General features: G+C 48.4%; 3 protein-coding genes across 3 annotated transcripts; 2 read left to right on the forward strand and 1 right to left on the reverse strand.

Moving 5' to 3' along the window:
- Positions 1-305: 305 nt before the first annotated feature.
- On the forward strand, positions 306-3,387 carry LOC119325630 (protein FAR1-RELATED SEQUENCE 5-like). Its single transcript, XM_037599361.1, has 7 exons — positions 306-436; positions 554-742; positions 1,030-1,322; positions 1,422-2,110; positions 2,210-2,661; positions 2,769-3,056; positions 3,131-3,387. Exons 5-7 carry the CDS (start codon positions 2,365-2,367, stop codon positions 3,332-3,334), a joined length of 789 nt encoding a protein of 262 aa, XP_037455258.1. The 5' UTR covers positions 306-436; positions 554-742; positions 1,030-1,322; positions 1,422-2,110; positions 2,210-2,364; the 3' UTR covers positions 3,335-3,387.
- A 40-nt stretch (positions 3,388-3,427) lies between these two features.
- On the forward strand, positions 3,428-5,854 carry LOC119321663. The gene is made up of 3 exons (XM_037595248.1): positions 3,428-3,475; positions 4,593-5,345; positions 5,581-5,854. Exons 1-2 carry the CDS (start codon positions 3,428-3,430, stop codon positions 5,283-5,285), a joined length of 741 nt encoding a protein of 246 aa, XP_037451145.1. The 3' UTR covers positions 5,286-5,345; positions 5,581-5,854.
- Positions 5,855-6,435: 581 nt separating this feature from the next.
- LOC119325628 (disease resistance protein RGA5-like) lies at positions 6,436-12,451 on the reverse strand. The gene is made up of 5 exons (XM_037599359.1): positions 12,302-12,451; positions 11,313-12,205; positions 7,196-9,177; positions 6,966-7,103; positions 6,436-6,733 (listed from the first exon to the last, which is right to left on the reverse strand). The coding sequence occupies exons 2-3, from the start codon at positions 12,149-12,151 to the stop codon at positions 7,203-7,205; spliced, it is 2,814 nt and encodes a 937-aa protein (XP_037455256.1). The 5' UTR covers positions 12,152-12,205; positions 12,302-12,451; the 3' UTR covers positions 6,436-6,733; positions 6,966-7,103; positions 7,196-7,202.
- Between the last annotated feature and the right edge of the window lie 2,978 nt (positions 12,452-15,429).

Consider the following 15,429-nt stretch of genomic DNA (forward strand, 5'->3'; position numbering starts at 1 on the left):
AATGAGAAGAGCTTGTGGGGAAAGCAACTTTTCGGTGGACGCGGGCTTGTGTGGACTTAATCTTGGCCGCAGGTGGATTCCTGGAGATGAGCAAACGTCAAGTCGCTGTCCCCCCATGCTCTATGGCTAGTAATAGGTGCTGGGGCCTTAGGCGTATCGATTTGGAGCATTTGTTTCGTCGTTTTGAGGCTGGACCAAGGAACAGTGCGACGTGGTACTGGTGCATTTCGTTTGGTGCATTTGCAAAGGTCACGTGACCCGGGCTGTGGGACAACTAATCAAAAGCAGGGGCGACCCAGTTTGTCTTCTTCCTCCGGACCGAGACGGGACGACGCCTGCTGCTCCTCTCTCCAGCTCGTCTTCTTCCTCCGGATCCAGAACTTGGATAGGGCTCCATGGACCTGTTCGTGCCGCCGCTGGGCGATTCAGAAAAGAGGTAATTAAACTGCCACTTAATCTCCCTCTAGATTAACGTATGATTAGATCCGCTTTGTGTATTGGATGTAGTCGCTGCGGATTCATAAGATTTCCCCATGGCATTTTTTGCATGCAGGATTAGCAATGGGCAGATGGGGGGTACTGCTTTTGCGCGCCCTATAGAGTCCCAGGCATCTATCAGCGTCGCCGAGGGCGACATTCGCCGTGCCGGAGACATCTGCAGCGGCGGCGGAAATGCAGGATCTGTCGGCGAGGACCGGCTTTTGCAAGTGTGCTCGGAGGCTACCAGCGGATGTACACGGAGGTATTAGTAGTTAGTTTCTTTTGTTTATCTGCTTGGCATGTGTGCAATTTGGATGTCAGGCTCGCCCAGGTGTATGGCATGTAGGAATTTACGGTGGATTTGTATAGTTCCTAAAAATCAATCTGGGTGTTTCGGTCTCAGTTTCTACAGTTTTTTTGTAGACTGATGAAAATGTTTATATGTGCATCATGTTTGTAGTCAGACAGAAAAGGGCGTTTGTTTTGCTGCGCTGATTTTTATTTTTCTACTATGTGCAAATAACTAATCTTATAATTGCACCATGGCAGGGTCAGGATCAAGATTGCACCATGGCAGGGTCAGGAATAAGAAAGCCCCTGCTGAGCGAGAACTAAATCCTAACCGCAGAAGTGCTCTTGAACCATCCATGAGGGCGTTCATAAGTAAGCGAGATGGCAATGTAGTCAACCCAGCAGTCGGCACTTCGTTTGATTCACTGGATGAGGCGTATCAATTCTATAATTTATATTCGTGGGAGGCTGGATTTGGCATAAGGTATTCGAAAAGCAGGCTGAATGTGGAGAGGGTCAAGTGCATGCAGGAGATTGTATGCGGATGCGCGGTGCGTTTCTTAATATTTATGTCCAAAAGAAAAAAAACTCAAGTACTATATGGACAAAAATGTTTTTGTACTGACGATTCATTCCATGTGCATTTGCAGGGTAAACCGTAGAGGGAGAATACAAGATCAACTAGGTGCGGCTGTGCTGCCAGGATCAGGATGCTGAGGTCGGATGACAATGGATGGTATATTTCAGAGCACAGGCCGCTTCACAACCACTCGCTGTCAAGTACTTGGCGAGAAAATGCACTGGCCTTCACACAGGCTCATTGATCGCTACGCTAAAGATCTTGTTAGGCAGCTGAGAAAAAACAATGTTAGCCTCGGAAAGGTTTTTAGCATAGTTGGCAGTTTTTTTGGATCAGCAGACAATGTGCCATTTACAAAAAAGTCGCTGAGGACGCTTTGTTGCAAGCTGAACAAATAACAATCTGATTCAGATACCCGGAAGACAATGGACATACTTGCATAGATGAAGGCAAACGATCCAGAATTCAACTATACTATCCAGGTTGATGATGAGAGCAGAATAAAAACACTTATGTGGGTTAACAGGTGCAGTGTAGAACAGTACAGGTGTTTCGGAGATGTTGTGACATTCGATACAACATACAGGACAAATCTTTATGATATGCCATTTGGATTGTTTGTTGGAGTCAACAATCACTTCCAGAGCATTATTTTTTGAGGTGTCATGTTGAGGGATGAAAAGGAGGACACATTCAAGTGGGTTTTCCGTGAATTCATTAGGATGGTTGGCGGCAAACACCCACAAACAATTTTAACAGGTACGACTGTAGTTGAAAACAGTTCTTAATTTTTTCAGTGTTAGACTGATGTTCACGCTGTAAGACTCTGACATGATGACATTATCCATTTATTTGCAGACCAGGCGCGATCGATGGAGTTGGCAATAGAAGCCAAAATGCCCAACACAACCCACAGGTGGTGTAAATGGCATGTGCTGAAGAAAGCGAAGGAATAGCCTTTGTGGAGCAAGAAGTCTGATTTCAAGAGTGAATTCCACAAGCTGGTGCATCACATGGTCACAGAACAAGAGTTTGAAGATGGATGGTCTGCAATGCTTGATAAATATTCACTTAGGAAGCATCCGTATCTGACTCAAATATATGAGGTGCGGCATAAATGGGCAAAGCCGTATTTCAGAGGTGTTTTTTGCGCGAAAATGACCAGTACCCAACGTAGTGAAAGTGCCAATCACATGCTTAAGAGTTATGTCCCGCCAGGGTGCCCAATGCATTTGTTCATTAAACAATACGAGAAGCTTCAGTTCGATAGGGACTCTGAGGAGAGTTTCCAGGAGAAACGGACTGCTCTGGTATGTTCCGGCCTTCAAGACTAGATTGTTTTTTCCAGTCCGTATAACATTTTGTAGAACCTTGTGCGCAATACTGACTTAGTTGTGTGTGTTTTAAATTTCTCCAGAGTGGTGTTCTGTTGAAAGTAAATCTCCCAATTGAGAGGCATGCTAGCAGGATTTACACCAGGGCAATGTTTGAGCAATTTGGCGATGCTCTGTACAAGGCAGGGGCTTATGAACTGGATGTTGCTGTACCAAAAAAGTTATACATTCTTACTCATGTGGATGCTCTCTCTCGTGAGAAATGGAGCAAGGTCCAGTTTAAGGTTGAGGTTGATGATGATCAGGCATTTTTCAACTGTGAGTGTTGTATTTTCGAGCACTCTGGAATGGTGTGCTGCCATGCACTCAAGGTAAATACCATATCTTGGCATGTTTGCTGTGCAAATGGTTTTGCCGCTTACTAAACGCGTGTCTGTGACGGCAGGTTATGATCGAGCTCAAGTTGAGCAAGATACCAGAAAAGCACATATTGAAGCGATGGACTAGGGATGCCCGTGATATCCTGCCTGATCATCTCGTTCGGTACCAGAAGGACAAAGGGCCACATGGCTTTGACACTTACCATTTGCGGCGAAAAGGGTATCAATCCCGACAAAAGCCATTACCTATTTGCGTGAACACTATTTAGATTGATGGAGAAGAACTTTCACTACTAATGGCGTGAGACTGATGTTGTTCATACCTTTAGTTCGGCCATGGATGTCAGCTCCTGTGCTCGGCCATGGAGTTCTACCTCCTAGCTCGCTGGCTCGTTCTTCCTGCCTCTCTGGTGCGTGGGTGGGTGGGGGGAGGATGGTTGGAGAAGATGAACTGGGCGGCGGATGCAGTAATTGCGTGAGATGACTAGACCCCCTGATAAGAATTGATGTGTGGTGGGCCATCAGGTAACTTTTTGCAGGTCGAGACGTGACGAAAACAGTGTGATGGCAGCTGTTCCATCCGGCCCGTCACGAATCTTGACCTCCACGGCCCTAACAAATTACACGGTGTGCTGGTAAAAACACAAAACATGTTTAATTACCGAGGCACAAAATCATGTTGGGGCCCATGTCCAAAACATGATTCTGATTGTGATTTAAGAAGGGTTATTAGAGTCGTTGGCCAAAAAAAGAAGTGTTGGTACTTGACTGAAGCTGGACGATGGACAGCTGGTGCTCTTTGATTGAATCTGGTCCATCTCGCCCTAATCTGCTGTTAACGAAGCATCATCTGTACACACTGAACCATCGCGTGTGTCGGGGGACAGCTCCCGCAAATACCGTGATGAAGATGGCCAATGTGTAAAACAGACGGACTAGATAAAGTCCTCATAGTGCTCGTCCGCCGTTAGGCATTTTCGGAGCTTGTGGTTCCTTTTTAGTTGAAGAAACTGTACAAGTGGCTGGACGCTGCTTCCTTGGTGTCAGGGCTTGCCAAAGAAACTTGTTGGAAGAAATGAACTAGAATAACTGGAGGACATAAGGGGGAAAAAAAAGCAACTCCAACCGAAGTTGCATACGATCAAGATGTATCACTGAAAGGAGGAGGAAAATAACAATCCAAATTACATACGAACAATGAACCGACCCATCGATCTCCGAAACAACAAAGAACTTTTGAGATTGCAGCCTCAAATCAAGCCACCATGCATCATCAACCCAACGGTACATCTCTAGCCAAAGGACCAAAAACGTCAGCAAGAAGCCACGAATAAGGCTCTCTAGGAGAAGCAACAACCAACGCAAAAGCTACAAAAATATAGCAAATCGATCATCTCTGTTTCCTCTGTTTTCATTTACTCTGCTTCTTCTCTGAAACTCTGAAGCGGGCAGAAACATCCATTACAGTCTGCTACCGAAGCAGAAACTAAAGAGTAGCCTGCATGTTCCTCTGCTAGTTGGGACTAGGAGATTGCTCTGGTTCGGCCAGGCGATGGGGCTGGCGGGGCGGCGGGGTCCGCTGGCCCTGGCGAGGCGGAGGCTTGGTCGGAGGTGAGGGCGTCGTGGCGGCCGGCGCGCGCACCCCTGACGCCGGCCTTGGACGCGTCGTCGCCTCTGTGCTGGGGCGGGAGCCGGTTCTGGGCTCTGGCTGAGGTAAGTGAAAGTGAGGATTCGGAGGCGGAGGACGGAGAGGGCGGCGCGCGGCGTGGTGGCGGGGCGCTGCCGTCGGTCGGTGATTTTGTGGCTCGTGCTGAGGAGCTTGGGTGCTCGCTCAGAGCGGGGCGGCGCCGGGCGTTCGCGCCTGGTGGCCGTGGTGCTCGCCGGCCAGGGGGGCCGGGGCGGGCATCGCTGCGGTCCGTGGCGGAGACGTCGCGGCCGCTGGCTGGGCGGGAGGACGTGCGTGCTGTGGCGGTCGCGGTGGCGGCGGCTTCCCCCCGGCAGGGTCCGGTGCTCGCGCTGGGGCCGGTGGCTAGGCCAGGGGCGGCGGCGCCGGTCGGGTCGCAGGAGGCGGCGGCGGTGACGCCCGAGCCCTGGCCGTCTCCCTTCCCTCCCCTCCGGCCTCCGTGGCTGTGGTCCGTGTGGGGCAGCGCAGCTGCGGGCTTCCTCCGGCCTCCGTCGCCGTCGGCAGTTGCCGCTTCAGTCCGCCAGCCGACAGGCTAGAAGGAGAAGCCACCCAATGTCCAATCCATCCACTACTGCATCCATCTACAAATTACCAAGGTAAATTTCCTCTGTCTTTTAAACAAATCTGAAGCTTTTTTGATAAATTTCCACTGCTAAAAGCCACTGATCTGCCACGGATTGATTGCTACTTTGTTGATTTGTTCTTGTATAAATTGTAATTGTTTGTACAATTGTCCATCAGTTCATGCCACTGATTGCTACTTTGTTTGTCCATTCAGTCCATGCCACATTTGCAACTGCCACTTATTTCTACTTTGTTTGTGTGATGTAGATGAACAAGTATGTTGGCATATTTGAATTGTGGGACATATCTTCAAACTAAGGCAAGGAAAACAATTTCTACGTCCACATTTGTTGTTTGTTCTATTATATTGCTTTGGCCAATTTTTTTTTTGCTAGTATTATTGATGTATGGTCATCGAGTCATTGATATTGTCACAATATATATAATTGTGGCATCGATGTATGGTTATCGAGTCATACCTATTATATTGTTGTTAGAGATATTGCCACAATAATATTTTGCTACTATTATAAACGTATGGTCATCGAGTCACTGACGTTACCATCTTACTACATATTTGTCATTCTATTATATTGCTTAATACCCAGGAGCAAATTCCTGGCTCTGCCACTGCCTCAATCAGGGCCTCCGCAAAATTGTTCATTATCATTTGCATATGACTCTGGGCCTTCTCGGTTGCAGTAGTTTTAGCACCTTTGTGGATGGCTCGTAAAACAAGTTTGTATCCACGTACTGCTCTGGTCAGGCGGACGTGTGAAGGGAGTGGATTACTGCCTACTGGTTGTCTCCCATGGGTTTCAGCCAGCTAGGGTCCGCAACAACAAGGAACCGGGCAGAAACCAGGCTTGTGGCGCGGCGCTTCGGGCGTTCACAAAAAGGACGTGCAGCCAAGCCCCACATAACCCACACGATCAATGGCAAGCACGGAACACACCTAGACGGGCGCTCACGCGGCGACCCAGTACGGGTCTGCGAGTCATTGCATCAAAGCGAAGCGGAGGACCAGGGGCCGGGTCCACGAGTGATAAAGACCGGCGGCTTAGAAGCTTCGGTTCTAACTGATTTCTCGGTTGCATCGGACCCATATGTATATAACAGCAGTGAAATCGCACACAAATTATGTGGAGCTTATTTACCAAGTACTGTTGAGAGGTCAAGAAATGTCCTAGCTACTCTACATGAATGAAATGATAATCAGCCACAAATAGTCAAATACACATGAGAATGAAAGACAATTTTCTAGCTAAAAAATGTTACTAGAAACTTGGGAACTGGACGAGGTAAAAGAAGCAGCAGCAACTTGATTCCATCTTGGTGATGGCGGTTATTGGAATTGTTGATGGGAATCAGGGAGGCACCACCAACAAAAGCAACAAGAGAGAGCGCGTCCAACATCAGCCTGGGGACAATGTACACACAAGTGCAGTTAGTTTGCCAGCCCCAGTGATATCTCTCTCGCATTAGCAGCAAAACAAGACCAGTCAAGCAAATAATACTCTGATTGCAATGGCACTATGGCTTTAGCCAGGATTCATTTATTGTATATGCACTTTGCGCGAATTCTCTGATTGAAAAAAACGCTATCCATGGACGAAGAGAGATCAAGATAAACAGTTCAGAGTTGTATGTACTTGTAGGCACGTAGGGTATGCATCCCTTGTAGAACAGATTAACAGGTAGTGAAGATGGCTGCCAACAACAAGAGCTTCTTGGACACATTTGGTGAGTCAACCGCTGAAGAAATGAAGTGGTGAACATGCGTGAACTACCTGAGCACATGGTGCAACGGAATTAGGTAAGATAAAATAAAATCTAGCTTGGGAATCAATGTGTGGTCTTGTGCGGGAGAGAGAACTAATACCTCAAGTTTAAGAAGAATAACAGAATAGAGTGGGTTTGTTGGGATGTGTCTTCGCTGTTCTCTCTGCTGCAGCCTTTGCAGCCTTATACATGTGGCCTGATGCTATTATACATGTGAGAATTAAGAGATTGGGAAGGTTTTCGATTCCAAAATTAAAAACACCATCCTCAATATCTCTATCTAAGCAGAAAGCCATGGTAAGTTTGTCTAGCCTGGGCATGGATCCTACTTCAAACATGAGATGCAGCGGGTAATAGTATGCATCAAAATAGAACTGCCTCAAGCATGGGAACCCAACGTCACCACTGATTCTGAGTTTACTGTAGTTAAAGTTGAACCCATAGTAACTAATTCTAGTGAGTCCATCTGGTCCTCTTTTCAGAATAAGATCCACTAGAGTGGGTAAGGCTCCAAGTATGCAGATATCATCATGCCTGACTTCATTCAATTGAAGACATAACCGCTGAAGGTTGACGAGGGAGCCGAGCCAATTCGGGACCCGTGAACAACCTGAAAAATTGATCTTAAGTGATTGGAGGCTAAGCGGAGTAGAAGAGCACAAAAATCGCTGCATGAAGTTCCTCCCATCATTGATAGTTAGAGAACGGAGGTTCTGTCTGGATAGGCTTTGAACTGCAGAGGCTATAACCTTTATAACCTCCAAAGTTCTTATTGTATCATCATCACGGGAAGAATAAATACGAAGACCGAGGACCAGCTCCCTCAGATTCTTTAGCTGCCCAAGTTCATGCAGCAAGTTAGATGTCTGCTTGAAGACTGTAACCCAATTGAACACCTCTAGTGCTTGCATCTTTGCAATTCCATTGGGAATTTTGACACAATCTGGCATAAGGAGACACACCAATTTTCCAAGATTGACAATAGTTGCTGGTAGTTCCTTGACATTGGTGCGTCTTATGTCCAATACTTCTAAGCAACATAAATGACCAATTACTTCTGGAAGCTCTGTTATCTCTCTGTTTCTCAGTATCAGGCACCTTAGCTGAAACAACCTCCCAATATTTGAAAGATGATGGTTTTCCAATTTCATGCAACCTCCAAAGTCCAAAACACGTAAACGCCTGAACTCATCAAGAGAAGGGATCTCAAATGATTGAACAAACACATTGAGTGACCGAACATGAGACAACACTAGACATGTTGGTATTACAGACTTTCCTTGATCATCAACTTGGAGAGAGAGTCGACGGACTTTCCTTTGTGTCCCGACAGTTAGACTAGGAACACCAACTAAACTAACAAAGTTCTCTTCGATGGACTTGGATATGATGAAATCAAGAATTGTGTCATGAACTCGACAACTCTTCACCTTGCCAAATCTGTTTGTGTGTGCAACCTGGATCAAATTTCTATTGATGAGCTCATTGAAATACCTCTGTCCTAACTCAAATGCCGTATGTTTGCCATCCTTGTGAACAAACCCTTCTGCAATCCATCTCCATATCAGGTTTTTTGTCTGAATAATAGCATCTTCTGGAAATATACTCAAATACAAGAGACACGTTTTGAGATGAGGAGGAAGATCAAAGTAACTAAGTGATAATATCTTTATCATTCCTTCAATGGTAGGATTCCTTTCAAGCGCACGGCCAATTGATTTTTCCACTGCAGTCCATGTATCCTCTGTTCTTTCTCTATTAGCCAACAAACCAGATATAGCAATGATTGCCAAAGGTAAGCCAGCACACTTTTTCAACATTTGATAAGCAAGCCTCTCAAGATGTGAAGGACAGTCTTCGTTGGATTTGAATAGCCTTCTGTGAAATAGTTGTCTTGAAAGCACCATATTAAGTGCTCTTATACCATAAATGGCACCACTAAATGATGAACGACATGATTCTGCAACATCGTTTTTACGAGTAGTGGTGATAATGATACTGCCAAGACTAGTCATGGGGAAGGCAAGCTTAATAATATCCCATGTGACCACATCCCATATATCATCAACAACAACAAAATACCTACACATCAGTTTGGGTGCTATTAGTGTATATATATATATATATACTGTACAACAAGATACAAAAATAATTACTTAAAGAACACTCAGTGAATGGTCTTACGGACACACCCCTCACTTGTTGTTCAATCTAGCAGTTTTGGAAGACTCATATGTCTCATGAGCTGGCCAATTAAAATGACTCTATTCAGTATAGTGGAGTGAGAATTGACAAATTTGACCCTTTTTCTAAAGTGCAGCTAACATGGCCCTTCTCCAAAACTTTAACCACATAGCTTGGAGTTAGAAAATACTTGGTGTTCTTGTAAGCAAAATGAAGATTCCATGGTCACATTGATATCTAGTAGCTCAATGCCATGTTTGGCCTGAAGTTGACCGAAAGTTGCAAAGGCAGCCTGAACTTTGAATGTCTAGACAATATGATATCAAATTTTCCTACAATATTCAGGGAAACTAGATTGAATTATTGGAATATTTACTCGAATTTTTAAAGTATGGATTCTGTATCCAAATTTGGATAAGAAATATCAACCTTCTAAGAAGGAATAAGTGAGCTAGCTCATCTCGTACCAAGCCCAACAATGAGACTTACGTCAAGAATGAGTCGATCCACCCATGTAGTCAATGACATGTGGCCCCGTTTCTCTAGAGTCCGGGGCACATCAATTAGAAACACTTACTGTTGTGGAGTGCGTCTTGCTATATCTTTCTCTTTTTGTTCAATTTTGGTACACTTCTCTCTCTACTGTGCACTACATCCGATGCCTAATAAACCCTTGAGTTTCATAGAATAAGGCCCGTCAGTCTGCTTGTAGTCATAGTTTCAAAATTTTGACCACTGACAGTTATGAAAGCTTGTGGATTTAGCATGTAAGAACTGTATTGATATATTCGTGACAGAAAATGCTTTTATGCCATGTTTTTCTGCTAATCTTTAATCATTTTATAAGTGAAATTTGTAGTCAAATTCGTTCATTGGTGATATTGAAAAGTCACACTTGCCTTATATTTTGAAACAGAGGGAGTAGCTCTTAAATGACACTTACAGAATGAGAGAATCTTAAGTGGGATAACTAACTTTGCATGTGAGTGTTGATAGACATGAGCGCTGTACCACATATTGATGATGGAATGACATATGAGGTATGCGTATATTTATGGTAAATGGTCGTATGGTGAGCAGCTCAGGATAATTTGATTGTCCACACGACATGAGACCTAATAATGACATGTTGAGTAACACGCGGTATGATACTACTGATGCAGGTATCGTTAACAAATCATTTTCAGCAATGATGACCACAACTAGGTTGTTATTCGATGGTCTAGGAAATAACTAGCTAATAGAAGTGGGCCGACGACATCTGCGGAGACCTTTGGATCGATCTCTTGGCAGAGGTTCTCTACAAATCAGCGTAGTGGCGTCGGGTGAGCCGCATAACAAACAAGATGGAGAAGGAGAATACACCATATGGATGCGCAACGGGTTGGTCTGGTCTAAGGCTCAATTTTTGGTTGCTGAACTGTGTCATGTGCTGCCTATTTGTCCATATAAAATTAGCCATAAAAATAGGCAAAAGCAAGTCAATTAAACACCAAAATAGTGAAAAGCAACCAAGAAAGTTGAAGAGAAATATAGAAGGAGAAGGTGGAGGAGGAAGAAGGTGACATATATGTCTGCCTTGTGTGAAAACAAAGGTGTCATAGATGCTACACTAGTAGACCACCATCCACGGGGAAGTACTCCAAAATAATGGCTTAGGGTATCATGGTGGCCCAAAATAATTAGGAAGAAAACTTAGCAAGTCCATAGTGTAGGAAAAATATGAACTTATCCACGTATACAAAATGCTGAGGAGTGTTAGCAACATGGTAATATCAATTATATACTCAATGGATTAGGGAGTAGCTATGCCTTAAACATGCATTCATATAATCTGTACCACACGCTAACACGGTTTTCACTACAAACAGTTGACCATTACGTTTTGTAACAATAGATGAGAAAATAGGAATTAAATATGGCATGAGCCGGTTTTTGAAACAAATTACAAGTATGATTTTCATTGTAAATGTGTAAATAGCTTTCTAGTTACATATTCAAAGACGACAATAGACACGGAATAGAATCTGTACCTTTTGTCTGCTAGGAAGTCGGTGATCTTGTTGATGAGTTGTTGTATACTTCCTGCTTCAGTGTCAGGGTAACCTTTGCTAGTAACTTCACTAAGAATAGTTCTTAGGATATTGATGATGTCTGGATTTCGTGAAATGGATAAGAAGGCTCGACATTCGAATTTTGCTTTGAGGTCTCGATAAACTTGGTTTGCAAGCGTTGTCTTTCCCATTCCTCCTGGTCCTATGATGGAGAGAGACTTTGTTTGCTCTTGTTTTGATTCACCTTCAGCCAACAATTTAATTATCTCGGCCTTGGGCTCATCAATTCCAACGAGTTTTGAGCCATGCTCAAAGATAGCAAGAGCTCTCGGGTCAACCACCACATTTTTGATGTTGGACAAGTTGACGGTACCAAAGACAACGTGCCTAGTCTTGTACCTTTGATTCCTCTTGCCCACATCAATGATCTGTTTCTTCAGATCTTGGATCTCATTGCCAATCCGCTGACGAGTCTTCATCTTCCCCAACTTGCGGAGTGAGTGCTTAATCTTCTCCAGAAAACCATCTGGCTTATTATCTTTGTCGTCAACACCTTGCATGAAGTCATCAATAGAATCCTCCATGTCATAGGAGAGCTCCCGCACCGCATTCACCCACTCCTTATCTTGTTCATTGGGTTCCTCCTCCTCTGACATCTTGAGGAGAAAGGCATGCATGGCAGCGAGCTCGTCCGTGAGGAACTGGATCTCCCCATGCACACCCTTGTAACACTTGTATTTGTCCCCCAGCAAAGTGGCCAGCTTCTCCAGGACGGATCTGAGCGCCCCCGTAGCCGCGCTCACCAGAACCGCCTCCATGGTCACCGCTAGCTCGGAGCTCTCGCTAAATTAATTTTGTCTCTGTGTGTGTGACTGTGGACGCGAAGCAGTGTGAGCTAAACGATGCAGCACAAGCAAGTGAGCAAACACCAGGCCACAGCACAATTAGCTAGAATAAGCAATCCGCACCTTTTCTTGAGTGAGCTGGGGTCGTGGAAGAAGGCATCCGAGACGGCGGCCCTCTCCAGCCTGCGGCGGAGATCCCGAGGCAGACGGCGGCGATGCGCAGCGCGAGGACGACGACCAGCGCACGGGAGGAGACGAGAGAGCGTGAGCGTGAGCGCACACAGGAGGAGGGGATGGAGTGGGGGCGGAGTAGGAGAGGACGGCCGTAAACAACTGATTTTGCGTCAAGTCACTACAATAAAACAAGTGATCGACCCACTTGTGCTTGCGAGCATGTTCGGCTGTTGGCCGGCCACGCTGATAGATATAGTCCCGATGTGCCAAGATGATGCTAACCTTACGCTATTCCACGATGATCTATGTTGGAGTTGTCTGAGCGGTGTACCAAGTTGCACGGACTGTTATTACAGAAATGCTTACACACAATGTTAATTAGTAGCGCGTCACTTTAACGAAAAAGGGTTTCCCCCCGCTTTGTATTCCAAAGCAACCAACCGAACATCCAAGAATAGGTGTTGGGGCGGAAGCAGCACAATCACACCCAAAAGAAACGAAAGAGAAACAACAAAAGAAAAGAATGCCGACAACGGCGGATCGACGAAAACGAAGAAGCTTCACGACCACTGCGCCCACCGAGGGTCTCCCACCAAGCTCCAAGGCTCCGAAGCACCGGTACCAATCAGCACCTCACGAGGGACCGCGACGAAGACGACGCTGCTGCCAAGGGTTTCCCCCGGTACCCGACGAGGCGAGAGGAAGGGTCGCCCCCGACGCCCTCCAGGAAGGTCCGGCGACATCCACCGGCGTCGCCGCGTCGGTGTCGGACAGGCCGACAGAGGTTTCCCCCGATCCCAACCTACACCCCGGGTGCTCCAGAGCCTGCCACCAAACCGACCACCAACTTGCGCCACCATGGTCAAGAAGCCTCCACGCCGTCTCACCACGGCACCACGAGGTGAGGTCTGCACGACAAGGGATAGGAGCCGGGACTAGGGGCCGCGGCACCGCCGGCACGCGGGAGGGCACAACCTCCACCGTCAACAACGGTAGCCGACCGGACACACAAGCAGGAGCTTACCAGGCCCGTGTGCCCACAGGCCCGGCCGGGAACTCCATTCCCGGACAGCTCCCGCCATCGCGCTGCAGCCGGCATGTCATCGGCATCGCTGCCCCCCATCCAAGCCGCTCCTCCTCCTCACCACACAGACGACGACGAAGCCACGCCGGGGAGTCGGCCCGCTAGGACCCAGATGGGGCCCACCGGGCCCAGATCTGGGTCGGGGTCGCGACGACGGCCACCCAGCACCACCACGCCGCCCCGCCGCCAAGGAGCGGCGCCGACACCCCGCCAGCCGCCGGCCGCCGCCGCAGGGCAGCCGGACCGCAGCCACGCCGAGCTGCACCGCCGCCGCCTCCCTGCCCCGGGAAGGGAGCATGCGCGCGCGGGGAAGGTAAGGCCCGCCGCCGCCGGAGCCACCCGGGCCAGCGCCGGGGGCGACCGCCGGCGGCAGCGAGCGGACAGAGGGGGAACGAGAGGCCCGCGGAGGAGGGGCGCGAGCTCCGCCCCGGCCACCTCCCGGGGAGGCAGCGCGAGGCGGGTCTGGACAGGGGAGAGGGGAGGGAGGAAGGGGGCGGAGGTGGAGCGCGGGGCCGGCGGCCGGCGGCGGCGGGAGGTGGGGAGGGGGAAACCCTAGTCGCCTCTCTTCCCGAGCACATCACTTTCAATCTACATCGTCACTATCTGTAATACCTAAATTGCAAAGAGAGCCTTGGCTTAGTGGTTGGGCATGCGGTTGTGCAGCCTAATGACCCGAGTTCAATTCCTAGAATTGACAGGTGATGCACAGGGATTTTTCCCCATTTATTGAGGATCAAGCTTGATGTGTGGTGGAACCACTCATCAAGAAATATCTTGATACTCATTTAAAAAATTCTGAGGACCATGTTTATCTTGGTACTCATACTAAAATGGCCATATGCATCCTTAGTTGGCGCAGAGGCCGGAAGTGAAAATCTCCCCATTTTTAAGAGATGCCATTATTTGTTAATAGTATGTGCGTACCTTGAGCGCAGACATAAGCAGCTTGAGAATTGATTTTTCAACTATTTGACTGCCGGAAACCCATCCGCGTCGCCCTCCCGCTAGGGCGGCTCGGGTGAAAACCCTTGCCGCCGCCGGGCACGTCCATCCTCCCTTCCCCTCCGCCGCCGCGAGAGGAGGTCGCCGGGCAAAGCCCCAGGCGGCTGATGGCGGCGGCGGAGGCTCTCTTCCCTCCCGTGCCAGATCAGGTGAGGCGGCTGCTGGATCCCATGGCGCCGAGGCGCTCTCCCCCGATCTGCGTCGCGGCGACGCGTTAGGCGACGGCGCAAGGCTGCGGCATGGTACTGGGCAGGGGAGGCGGAGTTGCGGCTCCGAGGAAGATCTGGTGGCGCCCACCGTTCGATGGGCTCGCGGGCATGGCGGCCTTGGTCGCGGTGGCCGGCGGCTCGGCCTGTCGGCGACTGCTGGATCCCAGGGCGGCGGCCCTGGAAGGTGGCGGCAGGTGAAGCTCGGGCTTCCCGCGACGGCATGGCGTGGTACTGTCCCTATCCAAGGCGGATCTGCATCGCCGATCTCGTGGTTTTGCTGCGAATTGGTTCAGATCAGAGACGGTGATGAGCATGCCGGATGGATCTCGGCGACTCTCGCGGTTTGGCGAGGTGGAGTGGGAGTCCTCCTCCCAGGCTCCAGTGGTGGCGCATTCAGGCAGTGGCCGGTGTGCCAGGGCTCCTACAGTGGCACTATTGTTGCGGTTGGTCGCCGGATCTAGGCGGCTAGATCTGGGGCTTTGAAGGCGGTCGAGAGAGTGCATAGGTTGTTGGGTGGATGTCTTGGGACGGATCCGAGTGAAAACTTGGTTTCAGTCGTTGGCCGGAGCCGGTGATGACGATGCCCTTATCATCGTTTCCTTCATGAAGGCATCATCGAGGTACAAATCCCAAACCCACCCAATACCTCCGGGGGAAACCCTAGATCAGTTGATCGGATGACGGCGGCATTCATGTGTCGTTACCCCCTTGGGGCGGCATTCTTGGAGATGCACTCGGGCTCGAGGGACCAGCGGATGGCTTCTTCGGTGGAGCGGTGTTTC

Source organism: Triticum dicoccoides, chromosome 6B (assembly GCF_002162155.2).
Source record: "Triticum dicoccoides isolate Atlit2015 ecotype Zavitan chromosome 6B, WEW_v2.0, whole genome shotgun sequence".
Classification (NCBI taxonomy): Eukaryota; Viridiplantae; Streptophyta; class Magnoliopsida; order Poales; family Poaceae; genus Triticum; species Triticum dicoccoides.

Excerpts from the sequence above, each read along its gene's own strand:
- LOC119325630 (XM_037599361.1), top strand. The coding sequence starts at position 2,365 with ATGGTCACAGAACAAGAGTTTGAAGATGGATGGTCTGCAATGCTTGAT. Across the intron at positions 2,662-2,768 it reads AGGAGAAACGGACTGCTCTG|AGTGGTGTTCTGTTGAAAGT; the intron begins GTATGTTCCGGC and ends AAATTTCTCCAG. Across the intron at positions 3,057-3,130 it reads TGTGCTGCCATGCACTCAAG|GTTATGATCGAGCTCAAGTT; the intron begins GTAAATACCATA and ends CTGTGACGGCAG.
- LOC119321663 (XM_037595248.1), top strand. The coding sequence starts at position 3,428 with ATGGAGTTCTACCTCCTAGCTCGCTGGCTCGTTCTTCCTGCCTCTCTG. Across the intron at positions 3,476-4,592 it reads TCGTTCTTCCTGCCTCTCTG|GAGATTGCTCTGGTTCGGCC; the intron begins GTGCGTGGGTGG and ends AGTTGGGACTAG.
- LOC119325628 (XM_037599359.1), bottom strand. The coding sequence starts at position 12,151 with ATGGAGGCGGTTCTGGTGAGCGCGGCTACGGGGGCGCTCAGATCCGTC. Across the intron at positions 9,178-11,312 it reads GACTTCCTAGCAGACAAAAG|GTATTTTGTTGTTGTTGATG; the intron begins GTACAGATTCTA and ends ACTGATGTGTAG.